Raw genomic sequence first — 22,374 nt, 5'->3', positions numbered from 1 at the left:
AACTCCAGGGAGGCAGGGACACCTTGATCCAACACTCCTTCAGCTAGGCAGCCAAATAAGCACTACCAGCTCATGTCACGGCTGCCGCCTCCATACCAGATGTCTGAAATAACCCTTTACTTTGATTCCCAAAGTCCAGTCAGTGCCTGTGCAATAAATTTTAGAGCCACTCACGTCCAGCATTACAAACTGGCGTACCCTGCATCACATTAAATAAAAAAGGAGAAGCATACTCAGGCCATTATGACAGAAGAAAATTTATCTCATTTTGAGGGTCAAAAGAAATTAGCAGAACCTTCTCTGGTCTCAACTCCAGACCAGTTAAAATAAACAAAACATTGCACAAGAGACGATCACCCATGACCAGTCCCCCTTGTGCTCATGGTGCTTTAAACTTACATTTCCGGGTGCTAGGTCTTGGTGCTCCCCCATTGTTGGCAGCAGCAATGGAGACAACCTGTTGTCCCATTGGCCTTGATGACCTTGGCGGTTGTGCTCTAGCCATTGGGGCCTGCGCTGCCACCACCATCCCCCCCCCCCCCACCACCGGAGGGAGCAGCCAGTGCTATGGCTGGCATCTCCCCAGTCGCCGCAGTCTCATCAGATGCCACGGTCACTGGCAGAGGGCAGAGAAACTGTTGCTGTCATCCAGAGCGGCCTGAGAGGAGCCCACAGAGACAAGAACAGCTTGTGCACCAGCATGAGGTTGCTCTGGACCTCCTTGCTCGTCATTGATGGACGGGCAACTAGCTGGGATACTGGGTACTTCATCCATCTCCCACACTGACACTGACCACCTGAGGTCAGTGCCTGAGTGAGGGCTTGCAGCTCTGAGCACAGCCCCAGGAACCCCTGATTCTGTCCCTGGAGCAGCCTCTCCATGAGAGTCGCCACTCTCTCAATGGAGGAGTCTGTGCATTCGGCCATGAGTGTCAACACAGAGCTCATGCTCTTCATGGACTCCTCCATAATGGAGACCATGGCACGCAGACCCTCATGGATCTCCACCAGATCCTCCCACACATCTTGCTGGACATCCAGCATCTGACACCTAATGGACAACTCCAGAGGCTCATCATCTGCCTTTGACTCAGCATCGCCCTGGTCTCCAGCAGTCCTCCGACTGCAGGCGTCCTGGGCACTCTCTGCCTCTGCCTGCACTTCAAGTGAGTGTGGAGTGCCCTCACCAATGTGCACCGACATTCTAGCCACCAATTTAATGCCCACCAAGGTGCTGGTATCTGTGCTGGTGCCTGGTTCAGGGAGCGGGTGTGATGCTTCTCAAGCCTGACGGTCCTCTGGCGTCAGGGGGGACTCTTCGAGGCTTTGTGATTTTGTGCGTGGTGGCAAATCTAAGGGAGAACAATGACATGTCATAGTTTAAGTCATCACACTATCACTGTGCATTCCAGGCACCCTGGTGAGACCATGGAAATCTGCATCATGGTGCTATTGTCTTTTAATGATGAATGGGGAATCCAGTTTTGAGGCTCCCATCAATGATGAGTCTACACAAGAATGTTTGCATCATCTGAAACTCTCACCTCTATGCACTGCACTCTCACCTTCATCTGGCACCCCAGCCTCTCCACAACCGGCTGACTGTGGTGCATGCCGGCTCTCCATCTCCAAGGTATCCTGCTCATACCTCATGAGGATTAGGAGGTCTTGGGGGCATCTGCCGGTCTGCAACCTCTCAATGTTGTTATGGGTCGTCTTCTCCTGAAAGGACAGAGGAGCATTGATTAGTCCATTCTCCACCTGCAGCGCCATTGCAGCCTGGCCAACCCCAGCTGAGGAACACCTGGCAGGGCACATCTGAGCCATGGTCCTCAAGCAGCAAGGCACTCAGTCCAAGCAGCCAGAGCTCACCCCTTGGTCAAGCTCAGCATCATTGACATAAAAGCAAAATACTGTGGATGCTGGAAATCTGAAACAAAAACAGAAAATGCAGGAAAAACTCAGCAGGTCTGACAGTTTCTATGGAGAGAGAAAGAGAGTTAATGTTTTGAGTCCATGTGACCCTTGTTCAGCTATCATATGCAATCTAGTAACCAAAATCTCTGAAGAGAAGTGATTTGACAGATTAGGCCTACATTTCAGAGAGCAAGGAGTTGTCTGAAGAATGGCAGAAGGGTTTTGAGTGTTGGAAGCAACAAAGATATTTATTTTAATATTCATGGGATATTATGGATTAATGTGGAACTGCAATTGTACAACATCTGCTTTCATGTCATGACTAGCAGCAGGGGTTAAATCAGTTTTTTAATATAGTGCATATTTGACCTTTATGCATAATTGGAAGATTCTGTGTAAAAACCCACATAGCTGTCACATTGTAAAAGAAATCTACTGGTTTTGTTTGAATAAGGTGAAAAGCTTTTTTCCCTCCTGTACAGCACTAGCATCTAAGAATTAAACTTATTATTTTACAACAAAGTTTATTTTATTGCATTAAGAGCTATTTCCAAGTGCAGGGATTAATTATGTTTTGCTCTGCCAGGCCCAGCAATACCTGTTGGAGTCGATGTGATGGTGGAAAGCCTGGACAGTATTTCTGAGGTGGATATGGTAAGTGATCAAACTGAGCTTCACTGTAACAAAAACAAAAAATGCTGGAAAAACTCAACAGGTCTGAGCATCTGTGGAGAGAAAGACAGAGTTTAACTTTCAAGTCCGTATGACTTCTTCAGAGCTAATGGGAAGTAGAATTGTGGTGAAATATATACTGTTTAAGGGGGTGGGACAGGTGAAGCTGGATAGAAGGCCAGCGATAGGTGGAGGCAAAGGAGAGATTGCGAAAGATGTCACAAACAAAAGGTCAAAGGGGTTAATGGTGGTGATACTGCCTACAGGAGGTGATAATAGTGATTTTCAGAGTAGAAAGCAGAATGTGATAATGGCAGGACCAGTGTAAGCACTCTGAAAAGTGATAGATGACCCTAGTGGGGGTGGGGTGGGGGGAGGGGACGGTGGTGGGTAAAAAGATCGAAAAGGCTAAAAGCTGGGGATAAAACAATGAATAAAAATAGAAATAAATTTAAAGATAATAATAATGAAAATAAGTGGGGGGAAAATAAATAAATAAAATTACAAATGAATATAGAAAAAAGAGAGGGATCAAAAAGGGGTGGAGATGGAGGAGAGAGTTCATGCTCTGAAGTTGTTGAACTCAATGTTGAGTCCGGAAGGCTGTAAAGTGCTTAATTTGAAGATGAGATGCCTTGACTACAGCTCCTCAGACCCTGCTTCCTTTAAGGACTCCATCCCATTCTCTCAGTTCCTTCTCCTCCGTCGCATCTGTTCCGATGATGCCACTTTCCAAAACAGTACTTCTGACATATCTTCCTTCTTCCTTAACCATGTTTTCCCACCCACAGTGGTTGACAGGGCCCTCAACCGTGTCCGACCCATCTCCCGCGCCTCTGCCCTCACACCTTCCTCTCCCTCCCAGAACCATGATAGGGTCCCCTTTGTCCTCACTTTTCACCCCACCAGCCTCCGCATTCAAAGGATCATCCTCCGCCATTTATGCCAACTCCAGCATGATGCCCCACCAAACACATCTTCCCTTCAACCCCCCCAGCGGCTTTCCTTAGGGACCGTTCCCTCTGGAACACCCTGGTCCACTCCTCCAACACCCCCAACACCTCAACCTCCTCCCACAGCACCTTCCCATGCAACCACAGAAGGTGCAACACCTGCCCCTTTACTTCCCCCCTCCTAAACACCCAAGAGCCCAAACACTCCTCTCACGTGAAGCAGCGTTTCACTTGCACTTCCCTCAAATTAGTCTACTGCATTTGCTGCTCCCAATGCGGTCTCCTCTACATTGGAGAGACCAAACACAGACTGGGTGACTGCTTTGCTGAACACCTTTGGTCTGTCCACAAGCATGATCCAGACCTTCCTGTCACTTGCCATTTCAACACACCACCTTGCTCTCAAGCCCACATGTCCGGCCTTAGCCTGCTGCAAAGTTCCAGTGAACCCCAACGCAAACTGGAAGAACAGCACCTCATCTTCCAACTAGGCACTTTACAGCCTTGCAGCCTTAACATTGAGTTCAACAACTTCAGATCATGAACTCTCTCCTCCATCCCCACCCCTTTTTGATCCCCCCCTTTTTTCTATATTCATTTTTATTTTATTTATTTATTTCCCCCCACTTATTTTCATTATTATTATTTTTTAAAATTTATTTCCATTTTTATTCACTGCTTTATCCCCAGCTTTTAGCCTTTTTTTATCTTTTTTTCCCACCAACGTCCCCTCCCCCCACCCCACCCCCACTTGGACCATCTGTCACTTTCCAAAGTGTTCACCCTGGTCCTGCCAGTATCACATTCTGCTTTCTACTCTTAATGTCACCATTAGCTCCTCCTTTAGCCAGTACTGCCATCATTAACACCCCTTTGACCTTTTGTTTGTGACATCTTTCGCAATCTCTCCTTTGCCTCCACCTATCGCTGGCCTTCTATCCAGCTTCACCTGTCCCACCCCCCTTAAACAGTATATATTTCACCACATTTCTACTTCTCTTTAGCTCTGAAGGAGAGTCATACAGACTCAAATCGTTAACTCTGCCTTTCTCTCCACAGATGCTGTCAGACCTGTTGAGCTTTTCCAGCATTTTTTGTTTTTGTTTCAGATTTCCAGCATCTGCAGTATTTGCCTTTAGCCTTGAGCTTCACTTTATACATTCAGGACCAAATGACCATTTTTGTTTTGGATATCACGCTAGACCAGACACAAAGCAGTTTGTTCCAACCTACCTGCTTGTGTCTATAATACCTGTGCCATAATCTCTCATAGACAAAAACAGGGAGCTCAACCAGATTTTTGTGTGTGTGTGCATGTATATATATATATGTGTGTGTGTGTGTGTGTGTGTGTAGATGTATATGTGTATGTATATATATATTATATATGTACACACATATAATATATATATACACACAGCTATATACATACATGCTGTATACATATGTGTGTATACATACATATAGATGTGCATATATATATACATTTATTTTATTTGTTCTTGGGATGTGGCTATCACTAGGCAGCATTTATTGCCCATCCCTAATTGCTTTTGTTTCCAGGGCATTTTAAGAGTCAACCACATTGCTGTGGGTCTGGAGTCACATGTAGGCCAGAACAGGTAAGGGTGGCAGGTTTCCTTCCCTAAAGGACACTAGTGAACCAGATGGGTATTTATGACAATCGGCAATGGTTTCATGGTCATCATTAGACTTTTAATTCCAGATGGTGGTGGGATTCGAACCCAGGTCCCCAGAGCATTACCCTGGGTCTCTGGATTGTCAGTCCAGTGACAATACCACTATGTGCGTGCGTGTGCATGTATAATTAGTTCTGATGATTTCCCTTTTCTGTGTTTGTTCCCTTCTGGCTTGCCAAAGCAATATACAACTTGGAGCTGAAGAGAGTATGACAAATGGAGCTCAGTTCTCAGCCAATTGCTCTGAGATCTGTGGGGTTGAGGACCTTTTCTCTTATTTTTCCCACCCTCCTAGTCAAGGGGAATAACAGTGACTTGACTAAGATCAATGATGGGGATACTGAAACTGGCTGCCTTGTATTCTGGGGGTCCTTATATTGATGGGCCTCCTGATTCTAAGTGAAGTGAGTGCCCATGTATATATTGGCAATAATATGTGGTAAAGATTGTAGAAACTATTGTTTGATGTCTTAGAAACACTGAAATTGATACTGCTGCTTCCAGCTGAAACTTTTCCTTCAATTATTACACTTTCTAAAAGCCTAAAATATTTGGACTTTCAATTTAATTGTAAGAAGTTGTTCTCCTAAGTATTAATTTTTCAACAGTTAGAATGAAACTGCAATGTCTGTAGGGCGGACCAAACTCTATTAACTGTACTCCCATCATCCCTTTGACTGAGATCTGCCAATTTAGCGCAAACCAGGGATTTGACCTGGGAATTTATTGATCTGCATGCGTAAACTGATTTTAAAAAGAGAAAGGTATAGCACCTATGATATTATCCAGAAGCGTCTCTAAGTGCTCCGCATGTAACTAATTACTTTGAGGTGTGGTGACTATTGTTTGAGTCAAAGATGGGCAGCCCTTGTGCGCACAGGAAAATCCCTCAGACAGCAATAAGATAAATCGCCAGTATATCCATTTTTTTATGGTCTTGGTTGTAGTAGGAATGTTGGCCTGCACATGGGGATAATTCTTTGCTCTTGAAACAATGCCATAGGATCTTTGGTAGCTACTTCAACCACTGAAGCAGACAGATGGGGCCTTGCTATAATATCTCATGCACAGGACAGCACTGCGCTGGAATGGCAACCCTAGTTCTGGAGTGGGGCTTGAACTCCCAACTTTCTGATATAAAAGCACGAGTCAAACTGAAAAACATAAACCTACAGATCAATCCTTCCTCAAACATGTGGCCTGTCTGTCACATTTCATACTTCACATATAATTCTCCCATGGTGAATATTCTGCTGCTTGCGTTTGAGAACAGGGTTATTCCTGGAAGTAACTTGATCAACGTACAGAAGGTATTCAGTTCTTTCTTTTGTTTTGAGAGTTTTTTGTAGAAAGGTATCACCAGCAAGCCTATGGAGACCTGAGACCTCCATCACAAATGATTTCCAGAGAGTGAAAAGAGGGATCCAAGTGGAGTGGGAGTTGGGGGCAGGAAGGGCAATTGAATTGTATTGCAACGATTTAAAATAATGAAATATGTTTATATTTTTATGTAACATATCTCAAGCAGTACAACTTTCAGAAATAATTCGTAAGGCACGAAATAATCATGGGCCTGAATTTTACCCTTGGCAGGTGAGTGTGATTGGTGGGCCCGGGACCGGTCGGGAAACTGGCCTCTGACTGGGATCGGCCCACGACCTCAAGTTCACGCTGGCTGGCCAATTAAGGCCCACCCAGTGTAAAACACGTCTTCCCCGTGGTCGGGACGGGCCGGGCGAGGACGGGGGTCTGTCAGGCGCTGGGTCCAATAGCGACCTGGTGAGCGGTTTAAAAACGGCACAGGCAGCTCCTTGAAGACTGCCGGGCAAGAACATATCTTCTGCGTTCTGGAGACCAAAACTATGGCTTCAACTGTGGCAGGAGATGCCAGGCCGGAGGGTAGATCAGGTGGGCACTCACCATCCCCCCGTGTGCCCCCCCACCCCCAGTTTTTAGGCGAGTACCTCCCGGTGCTCTTGGTGGAGGTGGCTGCCTGGAGGAACAGCCACCTGGATCCTTGGTAGCTACTTCAACCACTGAAGCAGACAGATGGGGCCTTGCTATAATATCTCATTGCACAGGACAGCACTGCGCTGGAATGGCAACCCTAGTTCTGGCGTGGGGCTTGAACTCCCAACTTTCTGATATAAAAGCACGAGTCAAACTGAAAAACATAAACCTACAGATCAATCCTTCCTCAAACATTTGGCCTGTCTGTCACATTTCATACTTCACATATAATTCTCCCATGGTCTCCACAGATGGAAGGAGGAGGCCATCGCACTAGACAAAAGAAGCTTTGGAGGGGGTGACAGCCCGGGTCAGCAGCCATGAGGTTGTGCGGCGCAGATGGGTGCAGTGCCGCAAAAGGTTCAACAACCTGCTGCGCTCAGTAAGGCTGCATGCTGTGCTGGCATGGATCAATGTGGTGAAGTGTTAAGGTCTGGCCGTCACCCTGTAGAGCTCAGGGGTGTTAGAGTCTAAGTGCCAAATGTCAATGACACTGGAGCTGGCCAAGAGGGTGAGCCCTGGCTGCTTGGACTGGGTGCCTTGCGGCTCGAGGACCACAACTCGGATGAGCCCTGCCAGGTGTTCCTCAGGTGGGGTTGGCCAGGCTGCAATGACGTTGCAGCTAGAGAGTGGACTAATCCATGCTCCTCTGTCCTTTTAGGAGAAGATGGCTGATAACAACATTGAAGGTCACAGACAGGCAGAGATCCCCGAAACCTCCTAATCCTGACAAGATTTGACCAGGATGCCTTGGAGCTGGAGAGGCGCCACACCTCGGTCAGCCGGTCGTGGAGAGGCTGAGGCGTCAGGTAAGGGTGCAGTGCAGAGGTGAGAGTTTCGGATGGTGCAAACAATCTTGTGTAGCCTCTTCATTGATGGGAGCTCAAAACTGGATTCCCCATTGATCATTGAAAGATGATGTCACCATGATGCAGATTTCCATTGTGTCACCAGGGTGCCTGGTATACACAGTGACAGGGTGATGACTTAAACTAATGACATATCATTGTTCTCCCTTAGATTCACCAGCACGCACTCATTCGCAGGACCCCAAAGAGCCACCCCTGACACCAGAGGACTGCTGAGTTTCAGCTGCACCTGCGTCATAACCGCTCTCTGAACCAGGCAACAGCGCAGATACCAACACCTCAGTGGGCGTTATATCTTCAGCTACAATGTCAGAGCACAGCGGTGAGGGCACGTCACACTCACTTGAGGAGCAGGCGGAGGCAGAGAGCACCCATGGCGCCAGCAGTTGGAGCATTGCTGGAGACCAGGATGATGCTGAGTCAAAAGCAGATGATGAACCTCTGGAGTCATCTATTAGGATCAGATGCTGGATGTCCAGTGGAATGTGCGGGAGGATCTGGCAGAGATCCATGAGGGTCTGCGTGCCATGGTCTCTGTTGTGGAATCCATGTGGAATATGAGCACTGCATTGACCCTCATGGCCGGGTGCACAGGCTCCTCCATTGAGAGAGTGGCGACTCTCATGGAGAGACAGCTCCAGGGACAGAATGAGGGGCTCGTGGGGTTGCGCTCGGACCTGCAAGCCCTCACACAGGCACTGACCTCAGGTGGTTAGCGCCAACGTGGGAGATTGATGAGGCACCCAGTATCCCAGGTAGGTGCCCATACATCAGTGGCGAGCAGGAAAGTCCACAGCAACCTCACGTTGACGCACAAGCTGTTTGTCATCTCTGTGGGCTCCTCTTAAGGTGCTCTGGATGATGGCAGCAGCTTCTCTGCCCCTCTGCCAGTGACTGTGGCATCTGATGAGGCTGCGATGACTGGAGAGATGCCAGCTGTGGCACTGGCTGCTCCTTCCCAGGCGGGGCCAGCACAGGCTCCACTGGCCAGAGGATGACCGCCAAGGTCATCAAGGCCAATAAGACAGCAGAGTCAGCAGGTTGTCTCCAATGCCACTGCCAGTGAGGGACTGGGGGGTGGGGGGGGCACCAAGACATAGCACTCGCAAACATAAGTTTAAGGCACCATAAGCACAAGAGGGACTATTTACATTACAGGTGATCTTCTGTTCTGTAATGTTTTGTTTACGTTTGCTGGTGTGGGGATGAACACCGGAGATGGTTATGTTAATTTGTTTTGATTGTGAAGATTATATAAATTATGTTTTTGTTGTAATGGCCTGAGTATGCTTCATCTTATTTTTTGGTGCAAGGTATGCCAGTATGTAATGCTGGACGTGGGTGGCTGTAAACTTTATTGCACAGGCATTGAGTGGACTTTGGGGTCATAGGAAAGGGTCATTTCAGACATCTGGGATGGAGGCGGCATGAGGTGGGAGTGGATCTTTGGCAGACTAGCTGAAGGAATGTTGAATCAAGGCGTCCCTGGTGTCCCTGACTCCCTGGAGGATACAGAGGTCTGGCTCCACTCACTCAGTGTTCTACTCACCCTGCTCCTCTTCGGATTCACCACTGGATTCATCCTCTGTGGCCTGTCAGCTGCATCAAGATCCTCTTCCTCCAGTGGGTTCTCCCTTGCCAGTGCCAAATTGTGGAGAGCACAGCAAGCAACCATGATCAGTGGCACCCACTCTGGGGAGTATTATAGTGCACCCCTGAACGGTCCAGGCATCAGAAGCGAATCTTCAGAGGACCTATGGTTCTCTCTATTGCCACCCTTGTGGAGGCCAGGCTCCTGTTATACCACTGCTCTGCCTCTGTTCTTGGGTGGTGGAGAAGCGTCATAAGCCACCTTGTCAAGGGATAGCCCTTGTCACCCAGCAACCATCCATCCAGTCGGGCTGGAGCACCTCGGAATAGCCTCGGCACCTGGGAGTGTCTCAGGATATAAGCTTCATGGGAGCTGCCAGGGTACCTTGGACAGACTTGTAGAATCAGCATCCTGTGGTCACACACTATCTGCACATTCATGGAGTGGAATCCCTTCCTGTTGACAAAGGCACCGGGATCACCTGTTGGTGCCTTGATGGCCACATGCGTACAGTCTATTGTACTCTGGATGCGGGGAACTCAGCAATTGCTGCAAACCTTCCAGCTCACTCAGCCTGGCTGGCCTCGTCCGTACGGAAATGAATAAATGTCATTACCCACCTGAACAGAGCTTCTGTCACCAGCTCAACACAACTGTGGACAGCTGATTGGGACACTCCACACAGATTCCCCACTGACCCCTGGCAAGAGCTAGAGGCATATAAGTTGAAGGCCATACTGACATTCAGAGCCACTGGTATGGGGTTTTCACCCACACAATTGAAGGTGATCTCAGGCCCAATCATCTGACAAATGGAGGTCACTGTTTCCCTGGAGAGGCAGAGCCTCCTTTGGCATTGCACCTCAAACATATTGAGGTAACTGCATTGCCGCCTGTAAACCCTGGCAGCAGGATAGTGGTGTCTTCTGCAGCCCCTTCTGCCTTGGACTACCTGCTGGTCCTGCGCCCCTTATTCCAGCGTCTCTCTTGCCACAGGTCCCTCCCCTGGAAGCTGCATTGGGACACCTGGCCTCCTCTCCCTTCTGTCCCTCCCTTCCTCCTCAGAGGAGGTGCCTCCAGCAGAGAGCACAATCTCCATTAACTGGGTTACAGAAGGCTGTCTGATACCTGGAAGGTCCACATGGTCAAAATCCTCTGGGGCCTTGGAGACACCAATGAGTCCTGAAATGAAGCCTGGAAATGCTAAGAATGAAGTTCAGAACTGAGATGAAGCTGCCAAGTTCAAACAAGCAACCAGCAGTAAGCTATCTCCTAAACTCCTCACTACTCACAATGGCAATGCTACTGACCCTTTTTATCCTGCCCTTGGATGAGGTTTTGCAAAACGTGGGCTGCCCGCTTGCCCGTTTTGCCCATGCGACGAGCGCAAGATTGCACAGGCAACGTAAAATCGGGATTAATTGAGATTTTAGTGGACTTTTAATTGATGGCGGGCATGGCTCCAACCCCTGCGCACGCCCGCCAACCTGAAAATAGTGCGCATGCTGGGGCCGGCGTCAGGGTACTCGCCCAACGCCTTCTCGTGCTGTTTTAAGATCAATTGGGTCGGGCACGCATCCGCCCGCAAGGTGTCAAATTCTGCCTATGGATTAGTTTTAAAATGAGAGGCCTAAGTGAAAGCCGACATCTGATAGAGTAGTGTGGTCCAAAGGTTAAAGGAGTATGACCGAGAATAAGAAAAACTCTGGTGATGTTAAACTTGGTTTGTAAAAGCCTGTGCATTGTGTGGTTAAGTGTATCTAAATACCATACTATGTAAGGGTGGTTAAGTCTGCACCTTCTGTGTAATATTATCTTTATCGGAATGCACAAAGCATAGTTGATGTACTGGAAGACCATAAGCTCATTGTAACATTGCCCTACCTCGCTGTTGTATGTGATGAACTTGAGAATTCAGTCCTTGATTTCTGTTTTCTGCAGGATTTCACAATGACTCTATATTTGCGCAATTACTGGAAAGATGAGCGGCTTTCATTTCCCAGCACCACCAACAGAAGTATGACATTTGATGGCAGGCTCGTCAAAAAGATTTGGGCACCTGACGTGTTTTTTGTTCACTCGAAAAGGTCGTTTATCCATGACACAACCACAGATAACGTAATGTTACGCATCTTTCCTGATGGAAATGTGCTGTATAGTATAAGGTAAGTGTAGGTCCTGCACTGTTTCTTCTCCAGAAAATCTACTGGGACTTCTACCATATTAGAGTAACCCCTGTTATATTTTCCATTTCCCATACCAGTTATCCATGCAGCTTCTCTAAGTGCGTTTGCCAATTAATGTAGTTTTGTGCTGAGAAGCAATGTCCAATGAGAACTGGGTTGAGGCTAAGCAAACTCATTTAGGACTCCTAATGCTAGCAAAGACAGCTTTCAACCCATCAATGTGAATTGGTTATATCTGTGTTCCCTGAGGAAAGACAATGACAATATACTCATTGGTTGTGATACCTGGTCCCAGACTAAGGCTTTCAAAATATTTTTGCTATTAGATATTCATAGAAACATAGAAAATAGGAGCAGGAGTAGGTCATTTGGCCCTTCGAGCCTGCTCTGCCATTCAGTATGATCGTGGCTGATCCTCTATCTCAACGCTGTACTCCCGCGCTCTCCCCATACCCCTTGACGCCTTTAGAGTCTAGAAATCTGCCTATTTCCTTCTTAAATATATTCAGTGACTTGGCCTCCACAGCCTTCTGTGGTAGAGAATTCCACAGGTTCACCACCCTCTGAGTGACGAAATTTATCCTCATCTCAGTCTTAAATGGTCTACCCCCTATCCTGAGATTGTGACCCCTTGTTCTAGGCCTCCCCCCAGCCAGAGGAAACATCATCCCTGCATTCAGTCTGTCCAGCCCTATCAGAATTTTATACATTTCAATGAGATCCCTTCTCATTATTCTAAACTCCAGTGAATACAGGCCTAGTCAACTGAATCTCTACTCGTACAACAATCCTGATATCCCAGGAATCAGTCTGGTGAACCTTTGCTGGACTCCCTCTATGGCAATTATATCCTTTCTTAGGTAAGAAGACCAAAATTGCACACAACCCTCCAGGTTTTCTCTCACCAAGGCTCTGTACAGCTGCAGTAAGACATCCTTACTCCACTACCATCAAAAGGACAAGGGCAGCAGATAGATGGGAACAAGACCACCTGGAAGTTCCCCACCAAGTCACTCACCATCCTGACTTGGAAATATATCGCCATTCCTTCACTGTCTCTGGGTCAAAATCCTGGAACTCCCTTGCTAACAGCACTGTGGATGTACCTACACCACGTGAACTGCAACGGTTCAAGAAGGCAGCTCACTACCACCTTCTTAAGGGTAACTAAGGATGGACAGTAAATGCTGGCCCAACCAGTGAAGCCCACATCCCGTGAATGAATAATTTAAAAAAATTGAGAGAAGACTGATGGAAACGTGCTGTACAGTATAAGATAAGTGTAGGTGCTGCACTGTTTCTTCTCCAGAAAATCTACTAGATGGTAGTGGTCGTGGGTTTGGAAGGTGCTGTCTAAGGAACCTTGGTGAATCCCTGCAATGCATCTTGTAGATGGTACACACTGCTGCTACTGTGCATCTATGGTGGAGGGAGTGAATGTTTGTGCCAATATGGTGCCAATCAGTCAAGCAGGACTGTTTTGTCCTGGATGGTGTCCAGATTCTTGAGTGTTGTGAGAGCTGTACTCATCCAGGCAAGTGGGGAGTATTCCATCACACTCCTGACTTGTGCCTTGTAGATAGTGGTCAGGCTTTGGGGAGTCAGGAGGTGAGTTACTCATTGCAGGATTCCTTGCCTCTGACCTGCACTCTTAGGTAGTATTTATATGGTTAGTAAAAGCTCAGTTTGTGGTCAATGGTAACCCCCCAGGATGTTGATAGTGGGGGATTCAGTGATGTTAATGCTCTTGAATGTCAAGGGGCGATAGTTAGATTCTCTCCTGCTGGAGATGGTCTTTGCCTGACACTTGTGTGGCACGAACGTTACTTGCTACTTGTCAGCCCAAGCCTGAATATTGTCCAGGTCTTGCTGCATTTGGACATGGACTGCTTCAGTATCTGAGGAGTTGCAAATGGTGCTGAACATTGTGCAATCATCAGCGAACACCCCCACTTCTGACCTTATGATGTAAGGAAGGTCATTGATGAAGCAGCTGAAGATGGTTGGGCTGAGGACACTATCCTGAGGAACTCCTGCAGTGATGTCCTGGAACTGAGATGACTGACCTCCAACAACCACAACCATCTTCCTTTGTGCTAGGCATGACTCCAATCAGTGGAGAGCTTTCCCCCTGATTCCCATTGTCTCCAGTTTTGCTAGGGCTCCTTGATGCCACATTCGGTCAAATGCTGCCTTGATGTCAAGGGCAGTCATTCTCACCTCACCTCGGGAGCTCAGCTCTTTTGTCCATGTTTGAACCAATGAGGTCAGGAGCTGAGTGGCCCTGTCGGAACCCAACTGGGCGTCAGTGAGCAGGTTATTGCTAAGCAAGTGCTGCTTGATGCACTGTTGATGACCCCTTCCATTACTTTACTGACCATTGAGAATAGACTGGATTTGTCCTGCTTTTTGTGTACAAGACATACCTGGGCAATTTTCCACATAGCTGGGTAGATGCCAGTGTTGTAGCTGTACTGGAACAGCTTGGCTAGGGGCACCTCCTGAGGTTGACACCTCATTTTTAGGTATGCCTGGTGCTGCTCCTGGCATGCCCTCCTGCACTCTTCATTGAACCAGAGTCTTCAGTACTATTGCTGGAATGTTGTCAGGGCCCAGAGCCTTTGCAGTATGCAGTGTCTTCAGACGTTTCTTGATATCACATGGAGTGAATCGAATTGGCTGAAGACTGGCATCTGTGATGCTGGGAACCTCCAGAGGAGGCCGAGATGGATCATCCACTTGGTACTTCTGGCTAAAGATTGTAGCAAATGCTTCAGCCTTATCTTTTGCACTGATGTGCTGGGCTCCTCCATCATTAGGGATGGAAATATTTGTGGAGCCTCCTCCTCCAGTGAGTTGTTTAATTGTTCACCACCATTCACGACTGGATGTGGCAGGACTGCAGAGCTTAGATCTGATCTGTTGCTTGTGGGATCGCTTAGCTCTGTCTATCACTTGCTGCTTATGCTGTTTGACCCACAAGTAGTCCTGTGCTATAGTTTCACCAGGTTGACACCTCATTTTTAGGTATGCCTGGTGCTGCTCCTCACATGCTCTCCTGCACTCTTCATTGAACCAGGGTTGATCCCCTGGCTTGATGGTAATGGCAGATTGGGGGATATGCCAGGCCATGAGGTTACAGATTGTGTTTGAGTACATTTCTGCTGCTGCTGATGGCCCATTGCGCCTCATGGATATCCAGTCTTGAGTTGCTAGGGATCAGGAAAATCTCCCCGGGCATGGTTTCCTATTTTAGGAGGAAGTTACTTTAACCTTTTTGCCTATGGCGATCCCCCACAGGCCCTTGGGAATTATGACACCAGAAATCAAAGAAAAGATCCAATCATTTCCATCCTGCAGATATGAAGAGGTCAGATAAACCTATTGGAACACTAGATTGATGTTTACTTTGCAGTGGTGGTCAGAGCAGGGTTTTTATTCAATGTGTCACTTTGACAGTTACTGGACAACATAACAGGTAATCTGTTTGATTTGCAGGGTTACGGTAACAGCGATGTGCAACATGGATTTCAGCCGCTTCCCCCTTGACACACAGACCTGTTCCCTGGAGATAGAAAGCTGTAAGTCATATAAGTCATATGCACCATGGGCTTGTTCAGTGTATTCTCAGTCCACTCTGGGCTTGTCTAAGGAAATACTTAAGCCCTCTTTTCCACTTAGCTAAACGCCTTCCAGGATGTGTGTGAAATGCACTGTAGTTAGATATGTTTTTGCAAAACATCTATCTAGCCAGCGTTCTTGTTACCGTATCATATAAAAATTGGCTAAACTGATGGATTTTCACCCCAGACAGACATGGACTGATTAATTGGGAGAAAAGGAACCAAACCTAGATTTCCATCATTATTGACACCCCCAAGATTATCATCAAATTCTTTTTATTCCATCATCCGTTATAATGGAGAAGGCTCACTAAGATATGGGGTTTGATTTTTAGCCCTCACTGAGGCCAGGAATGGAAGCTGGCCAGGGAAGTAGTTTGTGCCCCTGGCCTGTGTCCCAGTTCCCCGGCTCTAATGCCCTGGCCATTTTCCAAAGATGGGTGGGGGGAGTGGCAGCAAAGTGAACCCACCTATAAGTGGTCTGCTGCATATAAGTGGGAGTCAGATACGAGACTGCGGGCAAAGGGGCACACAGGCATGGGAAAGTGGTGTAAGGCATATCATGAGTGTAATAATGGGGGGAGGTATCTTTATTTATTTCAAGGCAGCCTCTGCTTTTGTGACTTCTCCAGAATCTCATTATGGAATGGCACAATCAAATAAATGAAGGCCTGTAGAATCTATTGCACACTTGTGTTTTAGCACTGGGGAGCCTCATGCACCTCAGATTCTTGGCCCTGTGGGTTGGGTTGGATTGGATGAGGTCTTCTGAGAGCATTCACCGACCACCCCCTTGCCCCATCCACATGTTTTGTAACAGGTCCACTTGCTGCTTGTCCTGATTTTTTGAGGCTGCTGCTCCTCATCTTACTTCAACCGTTCTTCCATCTAAAGAAGTGATGCAAAAATTGCTCCCATGATAAGCTGTGAAAGCTTGGTTAGGGCGAGTAGGTTGAAATAAAAAACCAAGCAACCTCCAAATTCCAAAATGTATTCGAAGTTCATTAAACCCAAGAGGACACAAAGCCCTATGAGTGCTCCTTTAAATAGCACTGTCAGTCAGTGCCTGAGGTCACACCCATGAGATTTTAATCAATAGGTTGGCTACTGGGCAAGGGCTTCAAGGTCCTAACTATATTATTGGATTCTGATTGGCTTGGCATTCATGGGGCACCTGCCTGCTTGTGGCAGGCACCTCAGCTACATGAATGAAGCCTGCAGTTGAAATGGCAGTCAACATGGTTAAAGTGAGGAAGGGGCAGTAAATCAAATTGATACTCTAAAGGCTTCCCAACCCTGTTCCTGAGGGCAGGACAATTTAAAATCAACCCCAACAAATAATTATAGTGGTGTCAATCTGCTTGCATAATTTATCTTCAGTCTGTGACAAACCTATCAGGAGGTTGTTGTGGAAAAAGTTTAATGATCAAATCTAACCTAAACCAGCAATCTCTTTTTTCGATTGAATACTTTGAATCTGAAATGGAGGTGCTGTGCTGGTTGATGAAGGTGCAAGGGGGTACAATCATTGAGTACATTACATCGGATTTTGAATTTCATGTAATAGGTGATTTTGTACCTAAGATTAATGTTACAGTATTATTTGTTCACCAGAGGCTGACTTTTCAATATCAATGTCACAATTAAACTCAGCTCTATCTCTATCGTGGCAGATGCTTACACTGAAGATGATCTTATGCTATATTGGAAGGATGAGAAAGAAGCATTGAAGACAGATGAGAAGGTCTCTTTGTCTCAGTTTCTCATTCAAAAATTTCACACTACCTCCAAATTGGCTTTCTATAGCAGCACAGGTAAGTGTTCCCATGTGACACATGAACTGCAATTTCACCCAGTTTATTTGGTACTTAGAGAGATTATGAAATAGCTGAATAGCTGTGCTGCCCTGGTGTGTTCATCCCTCAATTTTAGTCCTTCCTCATGGGGCAGCTCCTCGCTTCCTTTCAGGATGCTCCTTGGTGACCTCCCTGAAATCAGCATCCCTCCAGGTAGAGAATCACACATGAAATGTAAACCTTACAGTGCAGTTGATACTGCACAGTCCAAGTCGCTGTGCTGCCATAGATTATTTTGCTTAAAGAAAATACTGTATTCAGCTAAAAAAAAGTAGCTGAACGTGGAATGTTGACAAAAAGAAAGAAGCGACTTCAGAATGTGAAACTTAATCGGGGGTCGTTGCAGGGAACTTAGGTGAGGAATGGATGTCAGTAATAAATATATAATCAGATCGACAATAAGATATATTTCGATGGATAAATGTGAATCTGGGAGCCAGGAAGGAATTTTGGGTTGAATTTCCTGTGCCGGTTGGTGTCGGGCATGCTCGGTGGCGTGAGCCGACAATATGGTGAGAAGGCCAAAAATCAGTTTCACGACGTCGTGAAACCAGTTTTAAAACGTCTGCACGAAACCAGTTTTCAAGTGTCGATGGTGGGCTGAGTGTCCCACCATCGGACATCAGGAACCTCACTGTAATATGTCTGCATATCATTATAAGGCCAGCCCGCCGGAATCATCCCCCAACACTGGATCATCTGCACACATCGGTGGGAAAACACGCTGGGGAAGAACACGTCATCAACTGTGAGGTGCCAAAGTCAGGACTTACCGCCAGGGCCTTGCTCACATCATGGACATTCGAGGAGCAGGAGATGCTAGAGCCTGACAGCATTGGGACCCTATAGGATCATCCATGTCATTCTCATGGACATGGCTCCACCATGAAGTAGCTCACAGAAGGTGGAAGGTAGAAAGTCACCTTTGAAGGTCAGCACACAACAGATGATCACTGAGGGGATGGAGAGGAGGCTATGTTTGGAAGAGGGAGATATACCAGCAGGTGGGAGACGAAGTTTTAAAGTTTTAAGATTGACTGGGAGAGGAAGAGATGTTTGGGGGTTGGTGGGTGGGGGTTGGGGGCGGGGGGGTGGGTGGGGGGGGGGTGCGGGGGGGACACGGGACAGTGGTTGCAGAGGGTGAGGTAGGGAGGGAGCATAACAAAGTTGTCAGGGGGTGAGGTTCAGAGGGTGGAAATTAAGGTGTCAGGGGTTGAGCTTGGGAGGGGGGAACGAAGGTATCATTGGGGGGAGGTGAAGGGTCTATGGGAGGAGGGGGAGGTAGTGGGGAGAAGACAGCAACTGGAGAGGTAGGTGTAAGAGGGGTTGGAAGATGTAAGGGAAGGAGTCCACAGGCGGTAGGTGAAGAAAGGAGTCCAGAGGGGGGAAAGAATCCGGGTGAGGGAGGAGGAATCCGGTGGGGGGGGAATTGTCCAGGTGAACATACAAGGAAGGGCTCTGAGTCCATGACTGTGTCCTGGGGAGCAAACTGAGGGTAGGTGTGATATGAGGGAATGGTGAGAATGACCAAAGGCAGAGTGAGGCGATAATCTGGGAGGGTGAGGATGCAACGGTATCAGTAGAAGGGATGGCAAGGGTGGTTGGTGGGCACTCGGAGGCAGACACAGACCTTGGGGGTGGGAAGGAGGAGATCGGGGAGGTTAAGGTGGATGGGGGTGGGATTTTTGGGAAGGAAGGGAACGTGCATGTTCACCTGGATATTCCCGAAAGATAATGCTGGTAGGTCATGGAGGGGAGGTAGAAGGTGATGCCAGGGGGATTGACAGCGATGGAGGAAAGGAAATGGGTGACTGGAGGAGTAGAAAGGATAGGAGAGCGCAAGAAAACCTGTAGCGTTGCCATTCTAGCTCGATCGAAAGTGAAACAAGAGACGTGGCCGGTGAGATCAGGTGCTGCATGGGAGTGTGATCAATGGGTGGACGGAGAAGCAGGTCAGCTCAGGTGGACAACGAAAGTGAACCCCAGCAGGCAGCATGGAAAATGCTCAGGACATTGAGATGTGTGTCATGTGGAAAGGATCCGTGTGCATGAGAGAGTGCTTGCACGAGTCTCCGAAAGGCCCTGCCACACTTGCATTTCTCCCCCCAGAATCACTCGGGGCTGGCTGTATACAACTGAACTGCGAGTGGGTGGGGGTTGCAGTGGGAGGAATCACAAAGTCTGTCAATGAAGCTGAAAGACACTATTACATATTATTCAGTGAAAATGAATATATTTCCAGATTGTAAAGTGACAAAATGTGTTCACCCGTGCAACCAACTGTGATCAAAATCTCTTAACTTTCGAACGACTTAGACTTCTAGGTGCTGCCTTGACACCCGCAGCAGGGGTGGAGACAGCCTGTGCAATGGTTGGCCCTGTTGCCTCTGATGCCTTCAGTGTGGATCCTCTAGAGAGCCGAGGCCTTGGGTATCCCGGCTTGCTTTGGCTGTCCTCCTGTGAGCCAATAGTTCCCTCTGCGGTGACAGAGGACGAGGTTGAGGGGGTCACAGGCAAAGGGGACTCGGAGGGAGCGGACAGCCTCTGAGATTCCTGAGTGAATGACCCAGCAGTGTCCAGCTGCTGCTCCTCCTCCTTTCGGATGCCCGAGGGCCCTGGCCTGACCTCTTGAGGGGCAGGAGCGACTGGGGGGATGTTGAGGTGCCCCATTCCCCTCTTGCTTTGACATTGCAGGAATTCACCCATGGCTACTGTAGTGAAGTGCAGGTCTGTACATCTGTACACATCTCCGCGTTCTGCTGGACCACGGTCTCCATGGTGTCCTCCATCCTCCCCATACATGCGCACGTCAGAGAGCAGGCAGACGCACTCCTCTGACTCGTGTGCCACTCTGTTGAGGACTTCCAACAGTTCTGCGTGATGTTCCCCCACTCTCTGCTGATCCTCCAGGATGAGTTAGAAGACCAACTCCAGAGGCTTGTCATCTGACTCAGACCCCACAGATGCCTCTTCCCCAGCAGTCCTCCAAGTGCCGGGGGGCTCAGCTGAACCTGCCACTTCCCGCTGCGATCACGTTTCCATGTGGGGACCACCAGATTGTGAACCCGAGCCTGCTCTAGATCTAGGCCCCACCAAGGTGTGTGTCTCTGTGCTGGTGGAGGAAGTGGGTAAGCACTGTGACGGGTCTTCCAGGCTGCTTATTTGCAGCTCTGTTTTCAGGATACATCAGTGCAATTATGTAAAGCATTTTCAATTCAGCTGGATCTTTATCAGGTGAGAGGAAAGTGAAAAACCGTGTTTTCACATGTGGATTCATTAAGAGCAAAATTGGGTATCAATTAGGGACAAAATTGTTTTGATTTTGAAGGACAATTTGTGAAAACTCTTAACACAGCTGGAGTTCCTGAAGTTAATGGTCATTTACTCTGACAAATTCATTGCGGATTAAAAATATTCTGAGACACCCAAAATTGTCAAACACTCTATTTGTTGATGAAAGCAAAATACTGCGGATGCTGGAAGTCTGAAATAAAAACATAAAATGCAGGGAAAATTCATCAGGTCTGGCAGCATCTATGGAGGGAGGAACAGAGTTAATGTTCCAAGCCCATATGACTCTTCAGTCATACAGACTTGAAACGTTGACCATGTTTGTTGAACCAATTGATTATTTTGTCATTTGTTTTCATTTTGAATGAACTGTTGATTCTTCTGTAATATGGCAAGTCACACAGTTTCTTAGTAATTAAATATAATAGCAGAGCTTCCCTGTGATACAATTTGTAATTCATTAACTGTGTCAAAGTACTTCATCATACAGTTGAGCATCAGGGCTCTGAAATACTGTGGGGTTTCTCCAAGTGGAAGACCATCAGAATCCTCAGAGAAGCAGTGTAAATGGTTGAAAACAGCTGATTATGCCACATCCCTGGTGAATTTGCCAGTCTCCCATTGGATTTACAGCAAGAGATTTGAAATCCTAATGGGATTTCAGGGGGAACAGCATCTCTTATTTTTTAATTCCTGAAATCTGCAGTTCTTTTGGGTCAAGCTGAACATTTCCTTGTTGAATAGGTTTTTGGAATATTTGAGCATGACTTGCTCTTCAATCTTTTGTGTTTAGTAGTTTATTTATTTTCCCCCAACTCATCACTATATATTTAAAAGACCATTCACTGGCTGGATTTCACTGCGGGGAGGTTGGGGGGGCGTGTATTGTTTGCTCCCCCACCCATTGCAAGAGTCGGCTGGTAGCTGATGTACCTGAAAGAAGCCTGCCTCGCAGCCATAACACATTGCTGGTGACCTAAACGTGCAGAGCGTGGGACTTCTGTCACTCAGTGGGAGGAAGTCCCCCCCCTCCATCGAGACCTGCCAGCCACTCTGGCTACAACTCTAGCAATCCCAGCAGCACCAGAGCTCAGTGGTGAGTGCTGCTGGGACTCCTAGAAGGCCCACAGATGGAGAAAACATGGATCCCCTGGACCTGGAGAGAGGTGAGTTGAGGGGAGGGACTGGAAGGGATCAGGGAGCGCAGGGAGGGGGTTTGGGGATGGGTTTTGGAGGCCATGTCTTGAGGAACTAAAGATAGGGGGATCATTAAAGGGGGATGTGCCCAATTCGCACAGGGCACCCCTGAAGATGTACCCCCACTTCATTCCCACCTTTTAAGAAGATTCCTTGAAAAAAACAGCTTGCCCACTGCCACCTGCCTGCCCGTTCCAGCCATTTTATGGTGTGGGCATCGTATTATTCTGGTCATTTGGCTTAGTAACAAGCTCAATTAACCGTTAATTATTTATTTAAAATTGGCGGACAGGTTGCTGATTTCGGCGTATGCCCACCTACCAAGTCATGGAGGACAGCTCGGGGATGGGCGGTAGGATGGTAGGCTTGCCACCCCTCATATTTTATGTGCCTTCTCCCCCCCCACCACCACCAAAAACACTCTGTGGAATTAATATCTGTGTGAGATGCTGCATTAACATTTCCAGCTGGCTTGATAGAATTGCTGAATTATTCTTAAAGGGTTATGA

At 47.6% G+C, this 22,374-nt stretch overlaps 1 protein-coding gene across 1 annotated transcript in view; it reads left to right on the top strand.

Moving 5' to 3' along the window:
- LOC121278051 (gamma-aminobutyric acid receptor subunit rho-2-like) overlaps positions 1–22,374 on the top strand; it is a 69,274-nt gene that overhangs the window by 35,874 nt on the left and 11,026 nt on the right. The window contains exons 3-6 of the mRNA XM_041188085.1: positions 2,504–2,571; positions 11,654–11,877; positions 15,397–15,479; positions 17,195–17,335. Coding sequence (XP_041044019.1) covers positions 2,504–2,571; positions 11,654–11,877; positions 15,397–15,479; positions 17,195–17,335 — 516 coding nt within the window. The remainder of the gene's footprint in view (positions 1–2,503; positions 2,572–11,653; positions 11,878–15,396; positions 15,480–17,194; positions 17,336–22,374) is intronic.

Source organism: Carcharodon carcharias, chromosome 5 (assembly GCF_017639515.1).
Source record: "Carcharodon carcharias isolate sCarCar2 chromosome 5, sCarCar2.pri, whole genome shotgun sequence".
Lineage (NCBI taxonomy): Eukaryota > Metazoa > Chordata > Chondrichthyes > Lamniformes > Lamnidae > Carcharodon > Carcharodon carcharias.
Note: the sequence above shows the minus strand (reverse complement) of the source record. Positions and strands in the feature narration are given on the sequence as shown.